The sequence below is a fragment of the Strongylocentrotus purpuratus genome, unplaced genomic scaffold, assembly GCF_000002235.5.
Source record: "Strongylocentrotus purpuratus isolate Spur 01 unplaced genomic scaffold, Spur_5.0 spur5_scaffold_10, whole genome shotgun sequence".
Classification (NCBI taxonomy): domain Eukaryota; kingdom Metazoa; phylum Echinodermata; class Echinoidea; order Camarodonta; family Strongylocentrotidae; genus Strongylocentrotus; species Strongylocentrotus purpuratus.
In genome coordinates, this window is record NW_022145595.1 from 6,101,064 (window position 1) to 6,120,985 (window position 19,922).

Sequence of the window (19,922 nt, forward strand, 5' to 3'; positions counted from 1 at the left end):
GTTGACAAATGCTCACGTATACAGCTCATTTATGTATGTTATACCAAAGAAGAAAAAAGCTAGTGAGTCACTATAGTAGGGACTTTTAGATTCGCACGAAGACAATGGGGATTGCTACGATCGACGTCCTTTTAATGCACTGCCTTGAATGGACGTCACATGTATCAGTCCACGCAAATCTAAAAGTCCCTAGTGACTGACAGTGAAGTCTAGCACGTAAACGGGTTTCCTTGCATAATTCGAATATTAGGACACTGCTAACGCTAAATTTCACAGATAGGACATACATGACATATCCATAATTCCTGCAAAGTTCTACAGAATTTGATGTTGGCTGCAAAAGGGACATAATATCTTTAAGAGAGAGATTGAAAGAGAGGTAGACTTATACAACACACTAATGAGTTATTTCTTTTTGCATAGAGATTAAGCTGAAGTAATGAACACTTCACTTAGTATAAAGCATGCAAGAAAATGATAAAATTTTCCAGAATGAATGTGATTATTTATGAGAAACATGTGTAATAATGAGATACAAGGAACAAGCATTCTCTCTCTCACTCTCTCCTCTCTTTCTCTGGCTCTCTCTTTCTCAGTCTCGACTCCTTCTCTCTTTTCTTCATTTTCTTTCTTCTTAACCCTTCATTTTCTCTGTGCATTTCTTCTCGCTTTCCTCCGCTTCCTTTTTTTTTTAGAGGGGGGGGGGGGGGGGGGAGGAGGATTTCCGAACTCACTGCCACCGCCCCCACAGATATGCACTTGAACAATAAAAGTTTTGCTGGGAATTCCCAAGCTATATTTGCTGGCACTGTGGGCGTTTTTTCAATGCGTATCGAAATTGTTCTATTGTGTTGTATTCCATAATTCTACTCAACATAATAGTATAGTATTAATGACTGCTTTGAGAGAAATAGTTGTTTTATTACGCTCAAGGGAAGGTTAGAATTGTGCTATTCCCCGAGGCTTGCCGAGGGGAATAGCCCAATTGTAACCTTCCCGAGAGCGTATGAAAACAACTATTTCTCGAATATTAAAGCAGTCATTAATACTTTTATATGCCGAAAAAAAATAGACTAAAAAATGAAAAATTAAAAATATTTTTCAATTTGTCGAAGACGGGATTCGAACCCTTGCGTACAACAAGAGGTGTACCGAAAACCAACGCTTAGACCACTCGGCTATGGCCCGCCGATAACATGCTTGACAGTTTTCTCCAATATATACATTAAAATGGATTGAAACCGGCTTCGCGTGTGATGAATGCTTCGCAAAAGCTCCATATACGGACTCTTCTTTTACTTTTGCAATGCATATTGGCACGAACTTAGATCAAGATCTATCGGCAGATGTTGTTTTTTTGTTTTTGGAAGTTTATTTTCGTCTTCATGTCAACAATGCAAGATAAAATTGTCGGTAAGATCGATCGAGATTCAATTGTATTGAAATTACCGACCAATCCTTCGCACACATACGGCATCCTCCATCGCTCAAACCATTTTTTAACATGTAAACCTATGGGGTAACCATGGAGGCTGACCAACTTTTTTTAATAACCATGGTTATTAAAAATATTGAAATGTTTTATGCATGGTTACCGAGAATTTTACAGGAACAGTTGAAGTTTATGAATGCAATTCGACCAATCAGATGGCTGGATTTCTTAAGTGAGGTATATAATATATATTCAACCATACACTCAACAGTGCTAAAAAAACAAAATAATAGCTGTAACATTCTCAACAACGCAACATCGTCGAGAACAGCACGAATAGACATGGCCTCCTTTGGTTTTGGCTGGGAATTATCTAGACAGGTAAAAATAATGCGGGTGTGTTTTTCACCGATATAAACATTTGGTTAGTAGGCCTATGACTTGCTAGTTTTGTTATTATGTTGATCCTGTATTATTTTCTTGATATAAACCACTATTATTGATATTGTCGGGACAATAAAAATGTAGATTGGTATTGGTACTTCACTGTTAATATTATTAAAGTGAATGCCCGCAAACCATAGACCTATGATCCACCTCCAAATACTGCGCGATTTTGAAAGGGAGGTAGCATAGGCTAACACCTCCAAATAACGTATAGGTCTACTGTAAATACATTACACAGTATATATATATATATATATATATATATAGTATTATTCATACATATAAATGTAAGGAACTAACAAGTAACCCGTACAACATAGTTGGCAACCCTCAGGCGTGGAAATAAATACAATGCCACGATTTAGAACGGTGGAACACCAACACCAACACATTATTTGCTAATACATCTTGCGTAAAATGGAGCATATCATCTGCTGAGAGGCCGAGGAGCATTAGCGTTGTTATATATTATTTTTACGCCCTTCTGGCTCTCAGCCGGCGATGATAATAGGGAGTTTTCGCAAGCTCACCGCGGACGGACAATCTGCGATTCGTGTACAAAATCGAGAAGCTAATATAGTAACAGTGACCGCTGAGGTACTGAAATCCAGAACTGAAATCCGTTCTCAATAACACCCCAAGTGACAGCCAATCAGTGAGCTTGTACCAAATATGGTATGGGAACTTCATCGTTTTATTACCAAGGATGACGAATTTCAACGCGAATTTTTTCGATTATTGTTTCTTAACTATAACAACATGGATATGGATACAACATGAATTGTTTTAATACTGGATGGTGAATTGTTGAAATATGATAAAAAGCCGTTTTGTGGCTTGGTAGAGACACATTTTGTTAGTCGTGTAGTCCCGTCTGTACTGTATTGCATGGCAGGGAATAGGCCATTTTCTTAATGTAATCAAATTTAATACATAAATCTTTATGAACTTCCTCAATACCATTTTTTCATTCACCTGGTAAGAATAATACTATTTCAATAGGCAGAATGCCAACTGCATAATATTAAATGTTTCTAGGTAGGCCTATATAGGGCAAGCCATAATGTTGTCGAACCTGGCAACAACTAACGTATGCAGTTTGGACCCTGTCTATTGAAATACTATTATTCTTATCATGGTGAATGAAATATTCTGTATCGAGGCACTTCACAAAGACGTATGCATTAAATTTGGTTACATCACGAAAATGGCCAATTGGCATTGCATTGCAATACCTCCGTACTGTACGTACGCGTTTACCGAAAAGCAAAACCGCTTATTGTATTGTAACGAGGACGGTCTGTGTGTGACGGCCGTAAACCTGAGTGCTCCCGTGCTGTAAAAGGTCTGCCCGTCGCTGAGTGAGAAACTCGCTAATGTATAGATCTATATCCCCCTTTTCACACAGGGGTAACATTCTTTAAAGCTGATTAGTTTAAAGAGCTTTAAAATAATCAGCTTTAGGTATACGGCATCATTCACACACAGACAATTTCGGTGCGGTCATTCGAGATTCACACGCTCAGTAGGGCCATTGCGCATTTACGCTCGTAAATGTGCAATGGCCCTACTGAGCGTTTAAAGAGCAGTGCCCGGTCTAGCTAAGGACGTATATCCGTTCACACACAAAACGTCTTGCTCTCTAGATACGGGCTTCGTATCTGCAGCCTGCTTTGACCGGCGTATGAATCGCGACTTCGTATCTGTCCGAACATCGTATAAACGACGTTCACATAGGGAAAATTTCTAAGCTAATCAGCTCTAGATACGATGAATTTTACCTCTGTGTGAAAAGGCTGAAAGTTTGATCTTCATTTTATGAAGTAACTGGGGATAATGTGAGATACGGACCGCGCATGCGCCAATCTTTCTTGGAACAATAGTGGTGTTGTTAATATATAGTTATTCGAATTAACAGTAATACGTACCTCCTGTAGAGCGTAAAAATACGAAGAAATGTGAAAAGTTAACGGATAAAAATTGGGGATAATAACCATTGGGGATCTCAGCAGCATTTATATATACGGCCCGTTATCCGGGGCAACGGGTATCTTTAAAAAAAACTATTGACCTGTCGGCGGACATCGCTAAAATCACAATTCCAATACGACCAATCAGATGACTAGATTTATTTAACATACTGAGAAAAGGGTATATATGCTTGATAGTTATTATTTTTCAGCTTACATTATGCTAAAAGATGATGTACAGTGTAGAAAATATAATATAAAGTTCCCTTTATAGGTAGACAAGTGGGAAACAAGCTGTGAGTGTATGAGTGTGTACGTGTGTGCTTGTGTGTGCAAATACTATGCAAGAAGCCACCATCTCTCCAATTTGGGGTATTCTGAGGAGGCTAGGAACAGTGTCTGGTGGAAGTGTGGTCGGGTGGTGTGTGTGTGTGTGTGTGTCGCATGGTGAGGAGGGGAGGGGGGAGGGGTAGTAGTGTGTTTGGTTGGATGGGGTTATTTGTTTTATGTTACAACTGATTTCATTTTTGTTTTCATCAAATGTACAATCTATGTAATGAAAATGTTTGGAATTTATGTCAAGGTAAAACAACTTTTTTTTTTTCTTTCGAAGATTGATTTGTATTGTTTGGAATCAATAAAAAAAAAAACTGGAAAAAAAAACTTGACTTACTTGACTTAGGTGCATAGGACGGTGTGTCCCCTTGCTCCCCTGCGAGAATTCATGCTCCAGTCTGATCTGTCCTGGGCTCTTAGCTCTGCCTCTTGTGTGGGTAATCCCACATCGCATTGAACCTGCTCCTTCCATCTCTTTGGGGGGCGTCCCCGAGGTCTGCGTCCGTTAAAGTCATTTTGGAATGGTATTGGTATGGTAGACGGTGATGCGGCATGCGTAAAACATGGCCAAACCATTTCAAGCAACGTTTGATTATTTCCTCGCATATGGTGCTTGGGATGTTCAATCTCTGCCTGATCTCTTCGTTCCTAATCTTGTCCATTAGGTGAACTCCAAGGATGATCCGCGGAGACACCTCATTTCAAATACCTCAAGCTTATTTCTATCTGGTTTTCGGAGAGTCCAGGATTCTGCTCCATATGTGGCAATAGGGAGGATAAGTGCTCTGTAGATCCTGACTTTGAGTCTCCTAGAAATATCTTGGTTGGACCAGATGGCACTTTTCAGTCTTCCGAATGCCCAAGCAGCCAGTCTTGTACGTCTCTTCATGTCCTCTTCTATGGATGGAACTGTGCTGCCGAGAAAGACAAAATTTTCCACTTTCTCAATGTTGGTGTTGTTAAGTGAAATATCTTGATGATCCTCTGTCACGACTTTGCATTTTGTTGCTTTGATTTTCATACCCCATCTTCTACAAGCCTTCTCCAGTTCATTTGTTGAGATTTGGAGGTTTTCAAATACGAGTTCTATCAGGGTGGTGTCATCTGCATATCTGATGTTGTTGATACGCATGTCACCCATCTGTATTCCACTTTCTAGTTGTTGGATGTCCTTCATCACATATTCCAGGAATAGGTTGAAGAGACTTGGAGAGAGGAGGCAGCCTTGTCTTACCCCGGTTATGACATCAAACCATTCAGTTATCTTTCCATTCACCATAACAGAGCATTTGGTTTTGTTTGTACATGCTCTCTATGAGGTCAACTATAAGGACTTGTCCACTCCAATGGAACGCAAACATTTCCAGAGAGCTTCTCGCCATATGGTATCAAATGCTGCTTTACAGTCAACAAAGTTCAAGTGGATTGGTATCCTTCTTTCTCTTGCCTTTTCGATGATCTGTCTGACGACAAACACAGCATCTGTGGTGCCCTTACAACTTCTGAATCCACATTGTTCCTCAGTCAGATGATTCTCGATGGTTCCCTGTATTCTCATGAGGACCATTCAACAGAAAACTTTCCCGGGTATGGAGAGTAGAGTTATAGCTCTGTAGTTGGATGGATCCAGCTTGTCTCCTTTCTTAAACACTGGAGTGATAAGACCATTGGTGTCGATCCCGAGGGGGGGGGGGGGGGGGGGTATATCCCCCCAATATTTCACCATACAAAATTTTAAAAAATGAAGAGAAAAATTAATGATCAAAGCCCGATGAGAGTAGTTAATGGTTATTACTCGTAAGGTGACCATCAATATACACATTTTGCTATATCATTTTCATAATACATACGTAAATGAGACAACCGTATATGAGACAAGAATAAATTGCATTCTCGCTCATACGGCTTCATCAGGAATTGATGAATGTATTCAATTTATTCAATCAACAGCAACATAGAAATGCAGTGCGCCAAATGCAAAGCCATAGCGTTAAAAAGCAACGAGCTCAATGTTCAGCGCGAAGCGCAAAAGTGCAATAAAGAAGTAGAGAGTGGGAGAGAGAGATAATGAGAGACAGAGAGGATACAGACGCGTAGCCAAGGGGGCGTTGGGGGCGGTGGTGGGAGAGAGAGAAAGAAGAAAGGAAGAGGACGTAGGAAGAAAAAGGATTAGGAGTCGAGAACGGTACAACGAATCGTCTTCTTTCTTTAATAATTGAAAGAAACGTCAAAAGAAACTGAATTTAGACAAGGATTAAGAGTCGAGAACAGTACAACGAATCGTCTTCTTTCTCTAATAATTTAATGAAACGTCAGAGCTTCCGCGCTATGCGCGGAGAAAGGGGAACCTGATTCAAGAAGGATTTAGAGTCGAGACTGGTACGACGAATTGGCTTCTTTCTCTAATAATTTAATGAAACGTCAAAAGAAACTGAATTTATACAAGGATTAAGAGTCGAGAACGGTACAACGAATCGTCTTCTTTCTCTAATAATTTAATGAAACATCGAAGCTTCCGCGCTTCGCGCCCCTCCCTGTACCCATCGCGCGCTCTGTAAGTGATTCGCGTGCTCACTACCGCCCCCCCCTAAAATAAAATCCTCGCTACGCGCTTGAGAGGATAATAACCCAGGTAGCAAGCCCATGTGGGACCCACATTCTCTGAAATGTTATCTTTATTGAGGGTGACTTGAAAAAGTTGATAACTTGGAAATCAAGGGAGGGAGTGCAACCTGCCACACGCTTCTACCTCTTGGTTGCTTTGATCCATTGCCGAAAATATTATGGCACCTATCATTACCCCCCCCCCCCTCCCCCCCCCAACCACGGATACAAATCGACACCGTTGGATAAGACCCTTGCTCCAGTCTTCCGGGGTTTCACCTTCCGACCATGCTGCATTTATTATTTTGAGCAGGAGTTGTCTCATTGGTTGTCCACCAGCCTTTAGAGTTTTGGCAGCTATTTTGTCCCAACCGCAGGCCTTGTTGTTCTTGAATAGTTTTATTGCCACTCTACTTCTTCAATTGTGAAAGGTTCACTTGGGTTATCTGTAGGTTGTGGGTCAGGTATGGTCAAAAGAGCATTTTCGTCCCTTGGAAATTGCGTGTTAAGGTGAACGCTAAAATGTACTTCCCAGCATTTCAACACATCTGCGGGAGCAGTTTTTAAGATGCCGTCCTTGTTCTTCACGGCAGGTTGCATTTTGTCTCTCTCACCAGATAGTTTCTTCACCTTCTTGAAGAGCTCGTGGCTGTTGTTCTTTGCGTGAGCTAATTCCATCTCTTCCACCTCCGTGTCAAGAATTTTCTTCTTCCACTTCTTCACTTCATACTTGACCGCTTTAATGAGTTTTGTGTAGCTTTTCTTGTTGTGGGCCGAGGGATTGTTCATCATGAGGATTCTCTGGTTGGATGGGGTTATTTTGTGTTATGTTACAACTGATTTCATTTTTGTTTTCATCAAATGTAAATCTATGTAATGAAAATGTTTGGAATTTATGTCAAGGTAAAACAACTTTATTTTTTTATTTCTGAGATTGATTTGTATTGTTTGGAATCAATAAAATAAAATAAAATGGAAAAAAATCAACAACAAAAAAAAAACAAAAAAAAAATCAAAAAAAAAAAAAAAAAAATCATCGCCATTAAAAATGATTTTCCTACTCCCAGTAGTGGACCAAGGGGATATAGACCATAGGGGACACGTGACCCCCCTACAGACACGCACACAGAAAGAAGGAAAGGGGAGGGAAAAAACGGCACAGCAACAAGTTGACGATCTTTGTTTTTTGGTGGTGTTTTATTTTCATTGGGGGATTCTCAGTTGTCATAACATTTTCGGACTTATACTCCAGTTTACATCTGTTTCTTTTTTCCAGCAACAGCAACCGACCCCATCGAGAAGACCAAGGAATGCCTCCTTCATTAGAAGGCCCATGGTAGGACAGGTGCTTCTTGATGATCTATTCTCGGCGCCAGAAAATAAAAAGGACTCCATTAAGGCCGCCATTGTAGCATTGTTAGAAAAACGTGTCAAACCTTACAAGAATGCCGTTCTCAGAGACACGGTCAGTTAAATACGGTTTGAATATAATAATGATTATAATAATAAATAAGATTTGTAAGGCGCCAAATCCACTTGACAATCAAATGCGCTGGGCGCAGCATGTGCAAAAGATGAAATGAAAGTTATGGACATGAAAGGTATAATTGGTTATCAATTATAGGCTAAATTAAACAGATATTTCTTAAGATTGTTTTGTGACACTTCACCAGAACTGCTATTTTTTAATCCATTGAGGGAGAATATTCCATAATGACGGCCCATCATAAGCGAAGGTCCGCCCCCACTTTGTTTTAACCCTAGGAATAACAAGTAAGCCAGAGTTTTGAGAACGTAACTGTCTAGAGGGAATGTAATGCTTGTCAATTTGACAAAATGCTTCTACCATACAATAGTTTTATAAAGACATAAGCCAGAAGGGATTCGTTTTCTTCATAGTCAAAAAAGATTTAATAGACCTTGATAATAATTCAAGCCGTTCTATAGCGGATATCACATTATCAGATTATGATACAACGTCTAAAACACTTTCGATACCATTATCGTAAGTTCAGGCACCCGTTGCGCTCAGTACATTCAAGGAATAAATCCTACCATATACTCACTTACCACACCTGTGTCGAGTATGGTAGGCATAGATTATGTATTTTCAGAGGACGTTAGTGCTGTGGTAGAGACTCGAACCCTGTATTTTGAGGTCCACAATCTGGAAACTTATCCACTAGACCACACGATCTCTATGTTCACGGGGTAACAGTATATTTGTTAAGCGCTTAGAGACATTTGTATTAAGCGCTATATAAAAATTAAATATTATTATTATTATTATTCACTATCATGTGTATATCTGTAGGGGAGGGGGGGGGGGGGGACTGGATTTTGCATCTAAACGATCCACACAGTAAATGCATTATTCCCCATTATTCCATTCAGGGATTTGCTTCGCAGAAGAGCGTGATGACTGAGAGCTCAGGCGATCCTGATACTGCATTCGTAGCTATGGTTCTTCGAGACCTTGATAAGATTCTCGATCAAAGAGACAGAGACGAGTGTGAGATCTTGATCACCAAGCCTGCCTTCCGACGACTGACCGATGAATCCCAAATACCAAGCTATCAAGGATTTACAGTCACCCATCAGGTGAGGATATTTTCATCATGTTCATATTGGTATCAAAGCAGTTACAAGTAAGCTATAGCGTAACAAGAAAACCATACACCTATAATCTGTATCAACAATTAAGTTCAAGGTTTTTCCCATACATTACAAAGTATTATTACATCGTTTTATGGAATTGTTAAATTTTTGCCTGATTTAGCTCTATTATGGCTACTGAAATCTTGGATGTAGACATGTGGTCGGTAACATGGGACAAAATATCTTGGACTTGTCCTTGTATACATACAATTGGTGATATGGTTGCAGTGGTAAATTGTTGTTTTATTCTCTCTTGCAAGCAAACCTTTGTTGACACCTTCACAATCACGAGATGAAATGGAATATACTTCCTTAAACATTTATGTTATGATTACAATATTTCTTAACTCAGCTTCGTCCCATCGTGCAAGCAAACATGAGGCCACCAATGACCCCCAGTATGGAGGCATGTAACTCACTGGCTAATGTCTTACGTGAGGAACTAGTGAAGAAGCCATACGAGAGAAATAAGATACGCAACGCTGTATCTCAAATCATGCTGGATTTTCTGACGACGGGGAATTGCAGTACCGGTATGTTGCCGGTAAGTAGATATGAAATCTGTGAATGTAACATACTTTCAATAGTCAATATCTGTGAGAATAATTTGTCAAGATAATACTTGCAGATATGCTTCATTTTCATCGTACATCGCTTAGGGCAAGGAATACAGGGGCTTCGGTAGAAGGGGAGAGGGTGTATAACTCTCCATGCCCCTTCCATAGTGAAGGTCACATACGGATACACAGTTGAATTTGTAAGAGTGCAATCGATTTATGGAAATTAAGGCCGCCTTATCGTGTTTTTTTTGTGGTTATTCTAAAAATCAGCCATGATTTTGATTATCATGATATTTGAGGGAAACTTTTCACAGCATACACTTCAGCATTTCGCTGGGCACTTGATCCGTAATCTGAAAATGTTGGGTTGATGCTATATGTTTAGGATAAAACATGATTTAGTATTCCGGAAGGCTCTTTAAACTAAGTTTACTATGTGATAAAGACATTTTGGTTAGCTTTACTAAATCATTTTATTTTAAATAGTGATACTATGATTCCATGACAAAAATGGCAAAGTAAATCCCCCAACGGCGGCTTTTTTGAGAGTTTCGGTAAACACCTTTACTGAATGTTAGTAAATATTGTCCAGAATCTAAATTAGCATTTCATAAATTTATTGATGATTTATTTTTCTTTCGTTTTATATTTTTTCTTAGGGTACCGATGTTTCATCGTATGGACATGAAGTCGTAGACGACAAAGATTCCCGACTTGTTGCTTTCTGGACCAGTAAGATGGTCAAGCTAGACGATGACGTAATCAATCACATCAAGAAATATTTATTTCCTCTCAATCCAAGTCTTGGGTTCACGTCGATGGAAGTAAATTACAGATATTTCTTAAATATAATTTTTTTTTCTCTTTCATTTTCAGACACAAAGAACATTAAGGAGTTTTTTACCAAATTAAATCACATCAATTATTGATTTAAAAAATAATAATAGCTTTAAAAGAAAATTAAAGAACTGTCTCTTATTTTCTGAATATTACCCTAATAGTGGTTTTTGTGTTCGTTTAGGGTTTCCAGGTCTTTCTCCATTTCATGTATCGTTCTACATTTAATAACCTATTTCAATTTCTTTTTGCGTAATATACACTGTTGCTCAGAAAGTTGGAATATTTTTTTTTTGACCCCAATTTATGGAATTATTTTGACAATGATTTATTCCTAATAGATCTAGATAAAAGTATACATTCCCAGATTTTATTGAATAATAATTTTCCAGTGTTTTTTTTTGCGTGACCAATACAGCATGTGTATGCTACTATGCTTATCAACTAGGGGATCTACGCTCTTAAGTCATAAATGACAGTAATGAGGATTAATGCCCCACAAAAGGGCACTAATATAGCACATCGACACGGTTTGATCCTGGGGCCTCACAGTTACGAGGCCATTTCTTTGCCACTGAACCATGACTGTACGCAGCGTGGGCTAGGGTAGGGGCAGTTCCCACAAATAACAAAAATAAAGAAAATGCAATAAATTATCAATAATTTATTGCATTTGGACCGTCTAGGTATTGTATTGTACCCTTGATTCCATGCATTCTTATTTGCACCTGTCCCATCACCATTACATTTCAAACGCTATTTTAACTTTCTGATTGCTGCTTCTTTTTATTTTTTGTACAGGGTTTTTAGATTACGATCCAGTAGTATAAACTCGGCAAGAGGAGGACGAGATTGCAGACACTCCCTTTGACAGCAAAGCTTCTCGAAAGCAAAATGCCAAATAGCAAAGATGCTACAGAATCTAATTTTACTGTTGTATATTCAACTATATGGTATTTTATCGTAACGGTTGAGGATATTATCATGATTCAACGTTTGAATAGTCATGGTACTTTCTGGTGTTATTTCATTTATTTGAGTTCTTCTCAACTGGTCAAACATAAGAAGTACCAGTCTACTACCTGATTCCATGTCAAACTATATTAAAAGGGAATCCACCTAAAATCTGGGTAAATTCAGTAGAAGCACAAATATAATTAAAAGAATAGATCAGTAAATGTTTGAGCAGAACCTGATATATATATGGAATATATTATTTTTTGAAGTCACAAACAATCAAACACAAATTAACAACTCTTTGACGAATCTTGCAAGTTCCCTCCCTTTGCTCTTACCACAAAAAACTGGGAAAAAAAAATCAGAAACTGTTATTTTCTCTAAACAAAAAAATCTAATCGTTCAAGCTTCCTAAGTATTATCTTTGCACAAATGTCTTTTACACAACCCTTGTTTGGAAAGAGAATCCTCCATCAAAAACTAAGAAAATTACAATTTAAATAATTTCTGTACAGAATAAAGGGGGGGGGGGGGGGACCTCAAAAGATACGTTTGATTGAATAAAACTTTAAAAGTTAATTTTACCTTATTCATCAGGTTTGGCTCAAATTTTCACCGATCTGCTTCTCTAATGTAATATTTCTGTGTCTGCTGAAACCAACCTCATATTTAAATCACGGTTTTCTCACCGAGTTAGATAATAACAAGGGACTTAGTACTTACTGCATGGAACATACGATGTAGCGGCTTAAGGCACTGGTTTTTTGAACATATACCAAATATGTCCACAAAAGGGTCAAAAACGAAATTATGTTTACTTACTTCAAACGTGTATTTTTAGGATCAGGACTATTCATATTTATGAGAAATGCAAATTTTTGAGCTTAATCTATCTCCTTATTTATTCACCAGATATGAATACTATGAGTTCTTACAATTTTATTGTGAACTATAGCATATCTAATAACTGTGATATAAAACTCATTTGCTATTAACTACACCTTTAAATATGTTCGAGTCTTTATTGAATATGTTTCAGAGCATATTCATGCAAATTTTTAAGTTTCTATCTAGAAAAATACAGATTTTGTATCCCTTGAGAGTTGAAAATAGCTCTAAATTTGGGTTTTGACAATAACAAGTTTTAGTTTTAATAGTTAAAATGCTTTTTTCTTAGGTCAAACTTATTTTATTATAACAACTGATGATATAAGGTAAATACATGCAAACAAATTGGGAACCAGTGCATCGCCTAATAATTTTCATATGTCACACGACTGATGTTTCGGACGTTACACACTGTTAACATCATAAATTTATTCAAGTTAATTACTTTTCTTTATGTATTATTGACCTCATTTACATTAATTGTTTGCAAAAAATACTTCTGTAACATTTATGGAATTCTTTTGCAGTTTTAATTAGTTTAACACACACATGTATTCCAAGTTTGTCTTAATCGACCACTCAATTTATGTAAGGTATATTATTCATTTCAGGAACGTGTACCGGTAGTTAAAAATGCTTATGTGATCTAACAGAGTGAAATATGAAGCTAATAGCAATTGTAGTCATCAAAACTCTTTAGAAAATTCACTTAGAAACATACTTTTAATTGCACATTATGAACAACAGTGTGAAATGTATGCTATGGTTTGTTTCGGATGTTACACAAAGTTAGCATTTCAATGAGATCATCAATTTCTACAAACTCTACAATATAGACGTTTAATCAGCTTGCTAATGTTCTTTGCCCTCAACTACCGGAATATACTGTAGTGTATCATTCAATAATATCACTAACGCATACATGTATGTAAGCAAAGCATTGAAAAATCTTTTTTAAAATAAAACTATAAAAAAGTACCCCCAGTCATGTTAGTAATAAGAAATAAGTGAATCCTAATGTATGTACATCTCGAGAATGAGACATTTTAGATGTATTTTAAAATGTTGTATGTTTTAGGTCATCCTTTACAACTATTTGTATTAGGAGGCTGTTTCAAACGACAACATTTTGTTAATGCTCTTAAATAAGTATTTATTTATTTATTTACTTGATGACAGATTGATGAATGGATGGATTGATTGGTTGGTTGGTTGGTTTGTTGGTTGGTTTGTTGATAGATCTTGACTCTTGCTGTGCCGATATCCCAGGTGACAAACAATATACAGTGTAGGTTAAACATGTACCGTATTTGCCGGCGATATAGGCCGCAGCGCCGCACCCCCAACTTTGACATTTTGTAGAGGGAAAAAAAAGAAGAAAAAACCCCAAATGCACAGCCCATTTATATTTCACACTAGCTTATACATTTTGTATGTATGCATACATTTGAGGAAGATACTACATGTATATGTTTAGGATCATTAAATAAGGTATTAATGGTAATGTCTTTTTCTTTTATACATGTATGTACTTTCTACACAGATTAGTTACGTGTACTGAGTGCCCTTTTTAAAAGGTATTTTCAAATGAAAATCCATATTTCCCATAAAGTTTTAGAAAAACACTTTAATTTGCTTAATTTTATCAACTTTATATACCCGTATCATATCCGTGTCATTTACATGTACACTGCGTATTGCTTAAGTGGCTATTCTCACATTTATCTTTGCTCCTCATTTGAACTAGTTAAAGTATGAAAATGTCTGTTAACAGTTTAATGTAACATCCGAAACGGGCTAACAGCATACCAGAAAGTGCTGTTAATATGGCTGAATATTTTTTTTATCAGTCACTCTTATTGAGATTGTTTCTATTAAATTACAATTAAGGATATACTAAAGCAGCCAACCATGCCTTGCATCACAATGTGTGGCTTCAATATTTTATGTTTTATAAGTCAATTTTGCCCAAAATTCAGATATTTTACGGAAAATTTGAATTTTTGCATCATATTTCTTCATATTTTTATATTTAGATCTAAATGAAATTATCAAAATAGTGTTTTTAACAGGAGTGTGCATTGTAAAATCGTAACTTGCACATATTATGATCGAAAATTAGTTGAAATTTGCAAACTATGTGTTAACAATAAAACACCCTTCTTGAGCTTACACAAAATTATTGGATTTGAAAGACCTGATTTGTGTTTTGACTTGTAATAAGACTTATAATAACTTATTTCATAATGATTTATTCACTCCAGATACCATCAAATATGGATTATCATCATTTATTTGGTAGTTTTTGTTTTGGACGTTACAACTGTTAACGGAAAATTGGTTTTAACTATAAAATAGTATTGTAATGATGTATTGCAAATTTCTTTTTTTTTGGTGGGTAGCCGCCATGAAATGTTTTAAAAATGTTACGAAAGATAGGTCCTGCTGTTCATATATTTTCTGCTACTTCAAATTGAAAAATCGGACGTTACAAAATCGTTTACGGAAAATGAGGCAACTTTTTCAAATTTTGAGTATATTTCTAATATAAGCGCTACTACAATAAAATTATTTTTTCTTTTAATTTAATGACTTGGAGTAACTAATAAGCTTATTCAAACCATAAACAATTTCATTAATTTATTGTTCTAGTGGGTTAAATGAGGGTCTACAATGTTTACAGAAAATGTAACGTCCGAAACACCGTTTCAATTGCACTGTTCCATCAAAATACAGGAGTTAATTCAGATTACTATTAACATTCTTTAAGATTCACCCACGCTCATTAATCATCAATAGAAAAAAAAGCATAATGTTTGTGGATATATATTTTTTTCGGTTCCAACCAAAAAGGTATGTCAATTTTGTTACAAAATTCCGTAAACAATTGGCTGTTCAGGGATACCTCATGCACATGAAGCAATGTTGACAATTTTTCATTAAGCATGGGAGGTCAATCTAGGTCCAGGCTACAAGAAAAAGCTGTAATTGATTTCTAATTCTTTATTTTTGAAAATTTTCAGGCTCTCAAAGGGCCATTTAGCTATTTGGTCATAGTTTTTAAAAAAAAACAGTGCCTTAAGTGAATACAAAGGTATTGACTTTAATTGAATCCCATTGCCAAACATGTATGATTGATATTGGAAGTTTAACTCAACACAATCTTGCATGACTGTGCTCCAGATCAGAGGAGATGGTTTGACAGAAGAGTGCTTAGGTAGATTAAAAAAGAGAGTCGTTCCTTTAATTCAGAAAAGAAAGCTACCGATGAATTTAGGTAAGCATTGTTAAAGAGAAAACTGTTGAATTTTGAGGAGTTTTATTGTCTGTACATTTGATATTTTGTTATATTTTCATATGTTAAACCGAAAATTGTACCCTCTTAAAGTAGTGTCGAGTACTCGAAATGCCATTACATTGTGAAAAAAACTGTCCAGAACCTACTGCATAGGAAAGGTTAACAGTTTCATGATGTAGTACATAAGTAATAATTAAAAGTAAAAAGATGTGTGTATGGGATCAATCACACATTACAAGAAAGTTTGGTCCAAACTGAGCTATTTCTCGTCATTTCCTGAATATGAGAGGATTTAGCAAGAGCAATATTTTCTAATTTTGTACTATGGTATTTGAAGAATGAAAAAACAAAATTATTAGATTCATATCTACCAGAACGAAAATGTCTCTCTACAGAAGTCTGAAGAAATGAATAGGATAATTTTTTAAAGTAAAATAATAAAAACTTCATGTAGGAATTTTGCCATTTTGTAATAAGCTGAGTTCACAAGTGGTGTAGAAAATGTCATATTGACGATGCTGTCATTTTAGTGTTGTCGTACGTGTAAAAGTAATTAGTGAACTGATTATGTGGAGATATTGCATATCTCTATCTGTGGTAAAACTGTGATCTATTAGAGTTTGTGTATCTAAGGTATAAATAAGGTATCTAAGGTATGAATGTATTGATACAACTAGGTTATACGTCATAATTGTCATTAATGCTTGTACCGGAGAATCAGCATATGCATGCAATAAATTACAATTCACTATTCCTCCTGTATTGCTGTAATAATTCTATAATGTACTATTATTTTCTTGAGATTTTTATTTTTGTTTCAAACTTCATGCCGTATTTCATGTATGTCGTGCTTTGTTTAAAGGGGTGCAGCATGACGATACTACGTGTCTTTCCCCACTATCGTACTGATGGGGGGGGGGGGGCAGTTGACCCCAAAATAAAATTCAAACGTGGTTTATTTCTTATTCGATACCAGTGTTTGACAAATGTTGCTAAAATGACATGATTTTCCGGGTTTTTCTCTCATTGTTGCCCATTATGTCAGTGGCAGCACTCCAGGTGGGGGGGGGGGGGGGGGGGGCTGTGCCACCCACTTTTTCAGGTACCCACATAAGTCCATTTTTACATAGGACAAGTGCCCCATTTCTTTTCTAATAACTGTCCTTTTCCTCTCTTTTAAAAAATCTCTGATGAGTACGTCTTTTCAGACGCTAGAGAATTCTCCTTTTCACATGAGATATTTTTGCCCTTTTTTAAAACTTTGATTCGTGCCCCTTTTCCTTTTTAATAAGTGTACTTTTCCCTTCTTAATGAGAACCCCTTTAATTTTTCCTAAATTTCACTTCTCACCTTTGATAAGTGCCCCTTTTCCTTTCTAATAAGTACCATATTTCCTTCGGATAAGTGCCCCTTTTCCTTTTTTATATGAGCCCCTCCTCCTTTTCAAAACACCCCTTTTAACATTTATTAAATGCCCCTATCAAAATCTGATAGGTGCCCTTCTCTTTCAACAGATTCTCCATTTCCATTCTCACAAGTGCCTCTTTTCATTTCTGTTGAGTGCAAGAAGTGCCATTTTCACCTCTGAATGCTCTGATACTCCCCTTTTTACTTTGACACCTGCACCTTTTCTTTTCTAATAACTGTTCTTTTCACTTTTCAAGTGCCTACTTTTCCTTTCTCCATAACATGCACCCCTAATTCAAGGCGACATAGAGCCCCTTTTCCCTTAATTATCCCTAGAGCTCGCTCGCATTTATAGATGTTATAATTTCAGTCTTTCATCATTAGATTGTGCTAAATACTCATCAGGTTTTTCGGGGGTCTTCTTTATAAGATCTAATTTTTTGCACTGGGACCTCATAAATTTTTTAAATTTTGTTCGCTCGCTTCGCTTCCTCAAAAAATTCTCAAAATATAGTTTTTCCTGCTTTTTGTTCACACTTGGTGGGGTTTTCCCCTGTGTGTTTTTCGAAGTGTCCTTTATTCTGATGCCCCCTCCCTTTCAAAGATGCTCCACCACCCCTGAGAAAAATTTATTTCACCAGTGTTTCCATATTTACTGGCTTTCTGTACATATAAATAGAAAATGAATTGACCTATAGTTAGTACGTTCACAAAATAATGAAATCTATATAGGCCTAATCATAAACACATGTGCACTCGCTTCATACGAACATTATGTTACTTTCAAATAAAAGTATAAAAAACACAGTTTTTCGAAACCGTTCTGGTATTTTTCCGATTCTTCTTCCAAAGGGCAATCTACAAACTTATTGTAATCGTATATAACACGGCGTGAAAAATAATGAATGCATCGAGTGGCAGGTCTCTCCATCATGTTCATTGCGGGCATTTCGGAAGGATAATATTTTCTGCAACCTGGGGACAACAATCTTCTGAATCTGGAGTTGAATTTAGTAGACAGTTGGAAATTCGTGTACACAGACCAGGGGCGATGAAGCGTCTTTCAAAGAGGGAGGGGGCGGCACCAACCAAAAAAGGGCACTTTTTGGAGAGAAAAAGAGGGGACCTTCAAAGGGAAATCTCAAGCAAAATATACAATCTTTAGACATTGCTATTTACATGTAGCAAGTGAGGTAAAGATTTGAGAGTGCATTTATTTTTAGCACCGTGCATCAAAAAAGCATAAATGGTAATATGTAAATTAAAGTAATGGAAATATTTACTACAATGCTTATGAAATAATGGCAGCAAAGCCATCTTCCTGTTTTGAGAAAGAGGACATCCTTCAACCTGTATGTACACTTGCATTCTGTTCAAATAAAAATATGTAATTAGAAACACCCTGCAGTAACAACAGATATTGTTATTTTTAACTGAATTTCAAACTAGACAGTATCATACACTTCTAATTATATGGCTACAGCTAGCTCAGCCTTGCTGAAGTGTAATGCCTGGCTTGGAATGTGTAATATTTATTTTCTTCTAATTAAAGAGTGGGAAAGAAAGGCATAAAATCAAATGAACAAGGGCTGCGTAGTCACCAATCAGAGGTTTCATACTTTTACTTGCAGGTTTTGGTTTTGGGGTCTCTTATTAATTAATAGGTATGATTAAAGTTGTTTCTTTCTTAACATTGAGCTATGATTTGGTGCCATGATACATCAACCTAACAAACAGAACAATAATAATCATTATGCTTGAAACATTCAAATTTGTTTTCAAGTATCTTGGTTCATATCCTGTTACTATTGTATAAACGCTTTCATTTTCAAACGACATACTTTCATTTCACTTAACTTTTTAAAGAATTTGTACAACAGATCTTGAGGCTTCCGTTTTTATACCGTTCTTTGAAATATGGTGGATTTTAAAAACAAATACTGTGAGAGACACAAGACAGTTGTTAGACACCGATATGTATCTAATGTTACCTTGATAAAGCATATCATCTGTTAGTTTATGAAATTTATGGTCAATTAACCTAATTTTTAGAAGTGTGAAAGAAGGATGTAGAAACTTTTGCGAAAAAATTATTTTGTTCCTGTTGCCATGTACTAAAGAGTGATGTAGTCGTTTGTGAAATGCTTGAATTGTGTTTATTCTCTAACTCATAACATATCTTGAAAAATCACTCTATTAACTTCCCATACAATGGAAGATCCAAATGAACACGTTTTAGCTACATTAGTAGACATATGTGTCAATCCTGGATGAAAGTACCATCATTTATTAATGAACAGGAAATAGGAAACAGTTCTAAATTGCTGCATTTTTATGAAAATGTTGGCTTTTTGTTGCTGAAGTATAGTTTCACTTGTTTGTGTAAACTGTTTTATTTGCCTTTTTGTACATCTCGAGCCTATCACTCAGTGGCGGATCCAGCCCCCCTCCCCCCATGGGGAAAAAACGTGTAAAAACACGTCAATTTACCTTTTTTTGGAGATGGGCACCCCTGGCGCTCAGGGGGG

The 19,922-nt window shown here is 36.6% G+C and overlaps 1 protein-coding gene across 1 annotated transcript; it reads left to right on the top strand.

Annotated features, from left to right (window-relative positions):
• The first annotated feature begins 1,769 nt into the window (after positions 1–1,769).
• On the top strand, positions 1,770–12,320 carry LOC105439856. The gene is made up of 6 exons (XM_030979300.1): positions 1,770–1,813; positions 8,066–8,254; positions 9,184–9,390; positions 9,800–9,991; positions 10,667–10,831; positions 11,646–12,320. Exons 1-6 carry the CDS (start codon positions 1,775–1,777, stop codon positions 11,652–11,654), a joined length of 801 nt encoding a protein of 266 aa, XP_030835160.1. The 5' UTR covers positions 1,770–1,774; the 3' UTR covers positions 11,655–12,320.
• Positions 12,321–19,922: the final 7,602 nt, after the last annotated feature.

Bases quoted from the DNA above. Each gene is read 5' to 3' on its own strand.
- LOC105439856 (XM_030979300.1), top strand. From the start codon at position 1,775: ATGGCCTCCTTTGGTTTTGGCTGGGAATTATCTAGACAG. The intron at 1,814-8,065 runs GTAAAAATAATG...TCTTTTTTCCAG, and splicing joins GCTGGGAATTATCTAGACAG to CAACAGCAACCGACCCCATC. The intron at 8,255-9,183 runs GTCAGTTAAATA...TATTCCATTCAG, and splicing joins ATGCCGTTCTCAGAGACACG to GGATTTGCTTCGCAGAAGAG.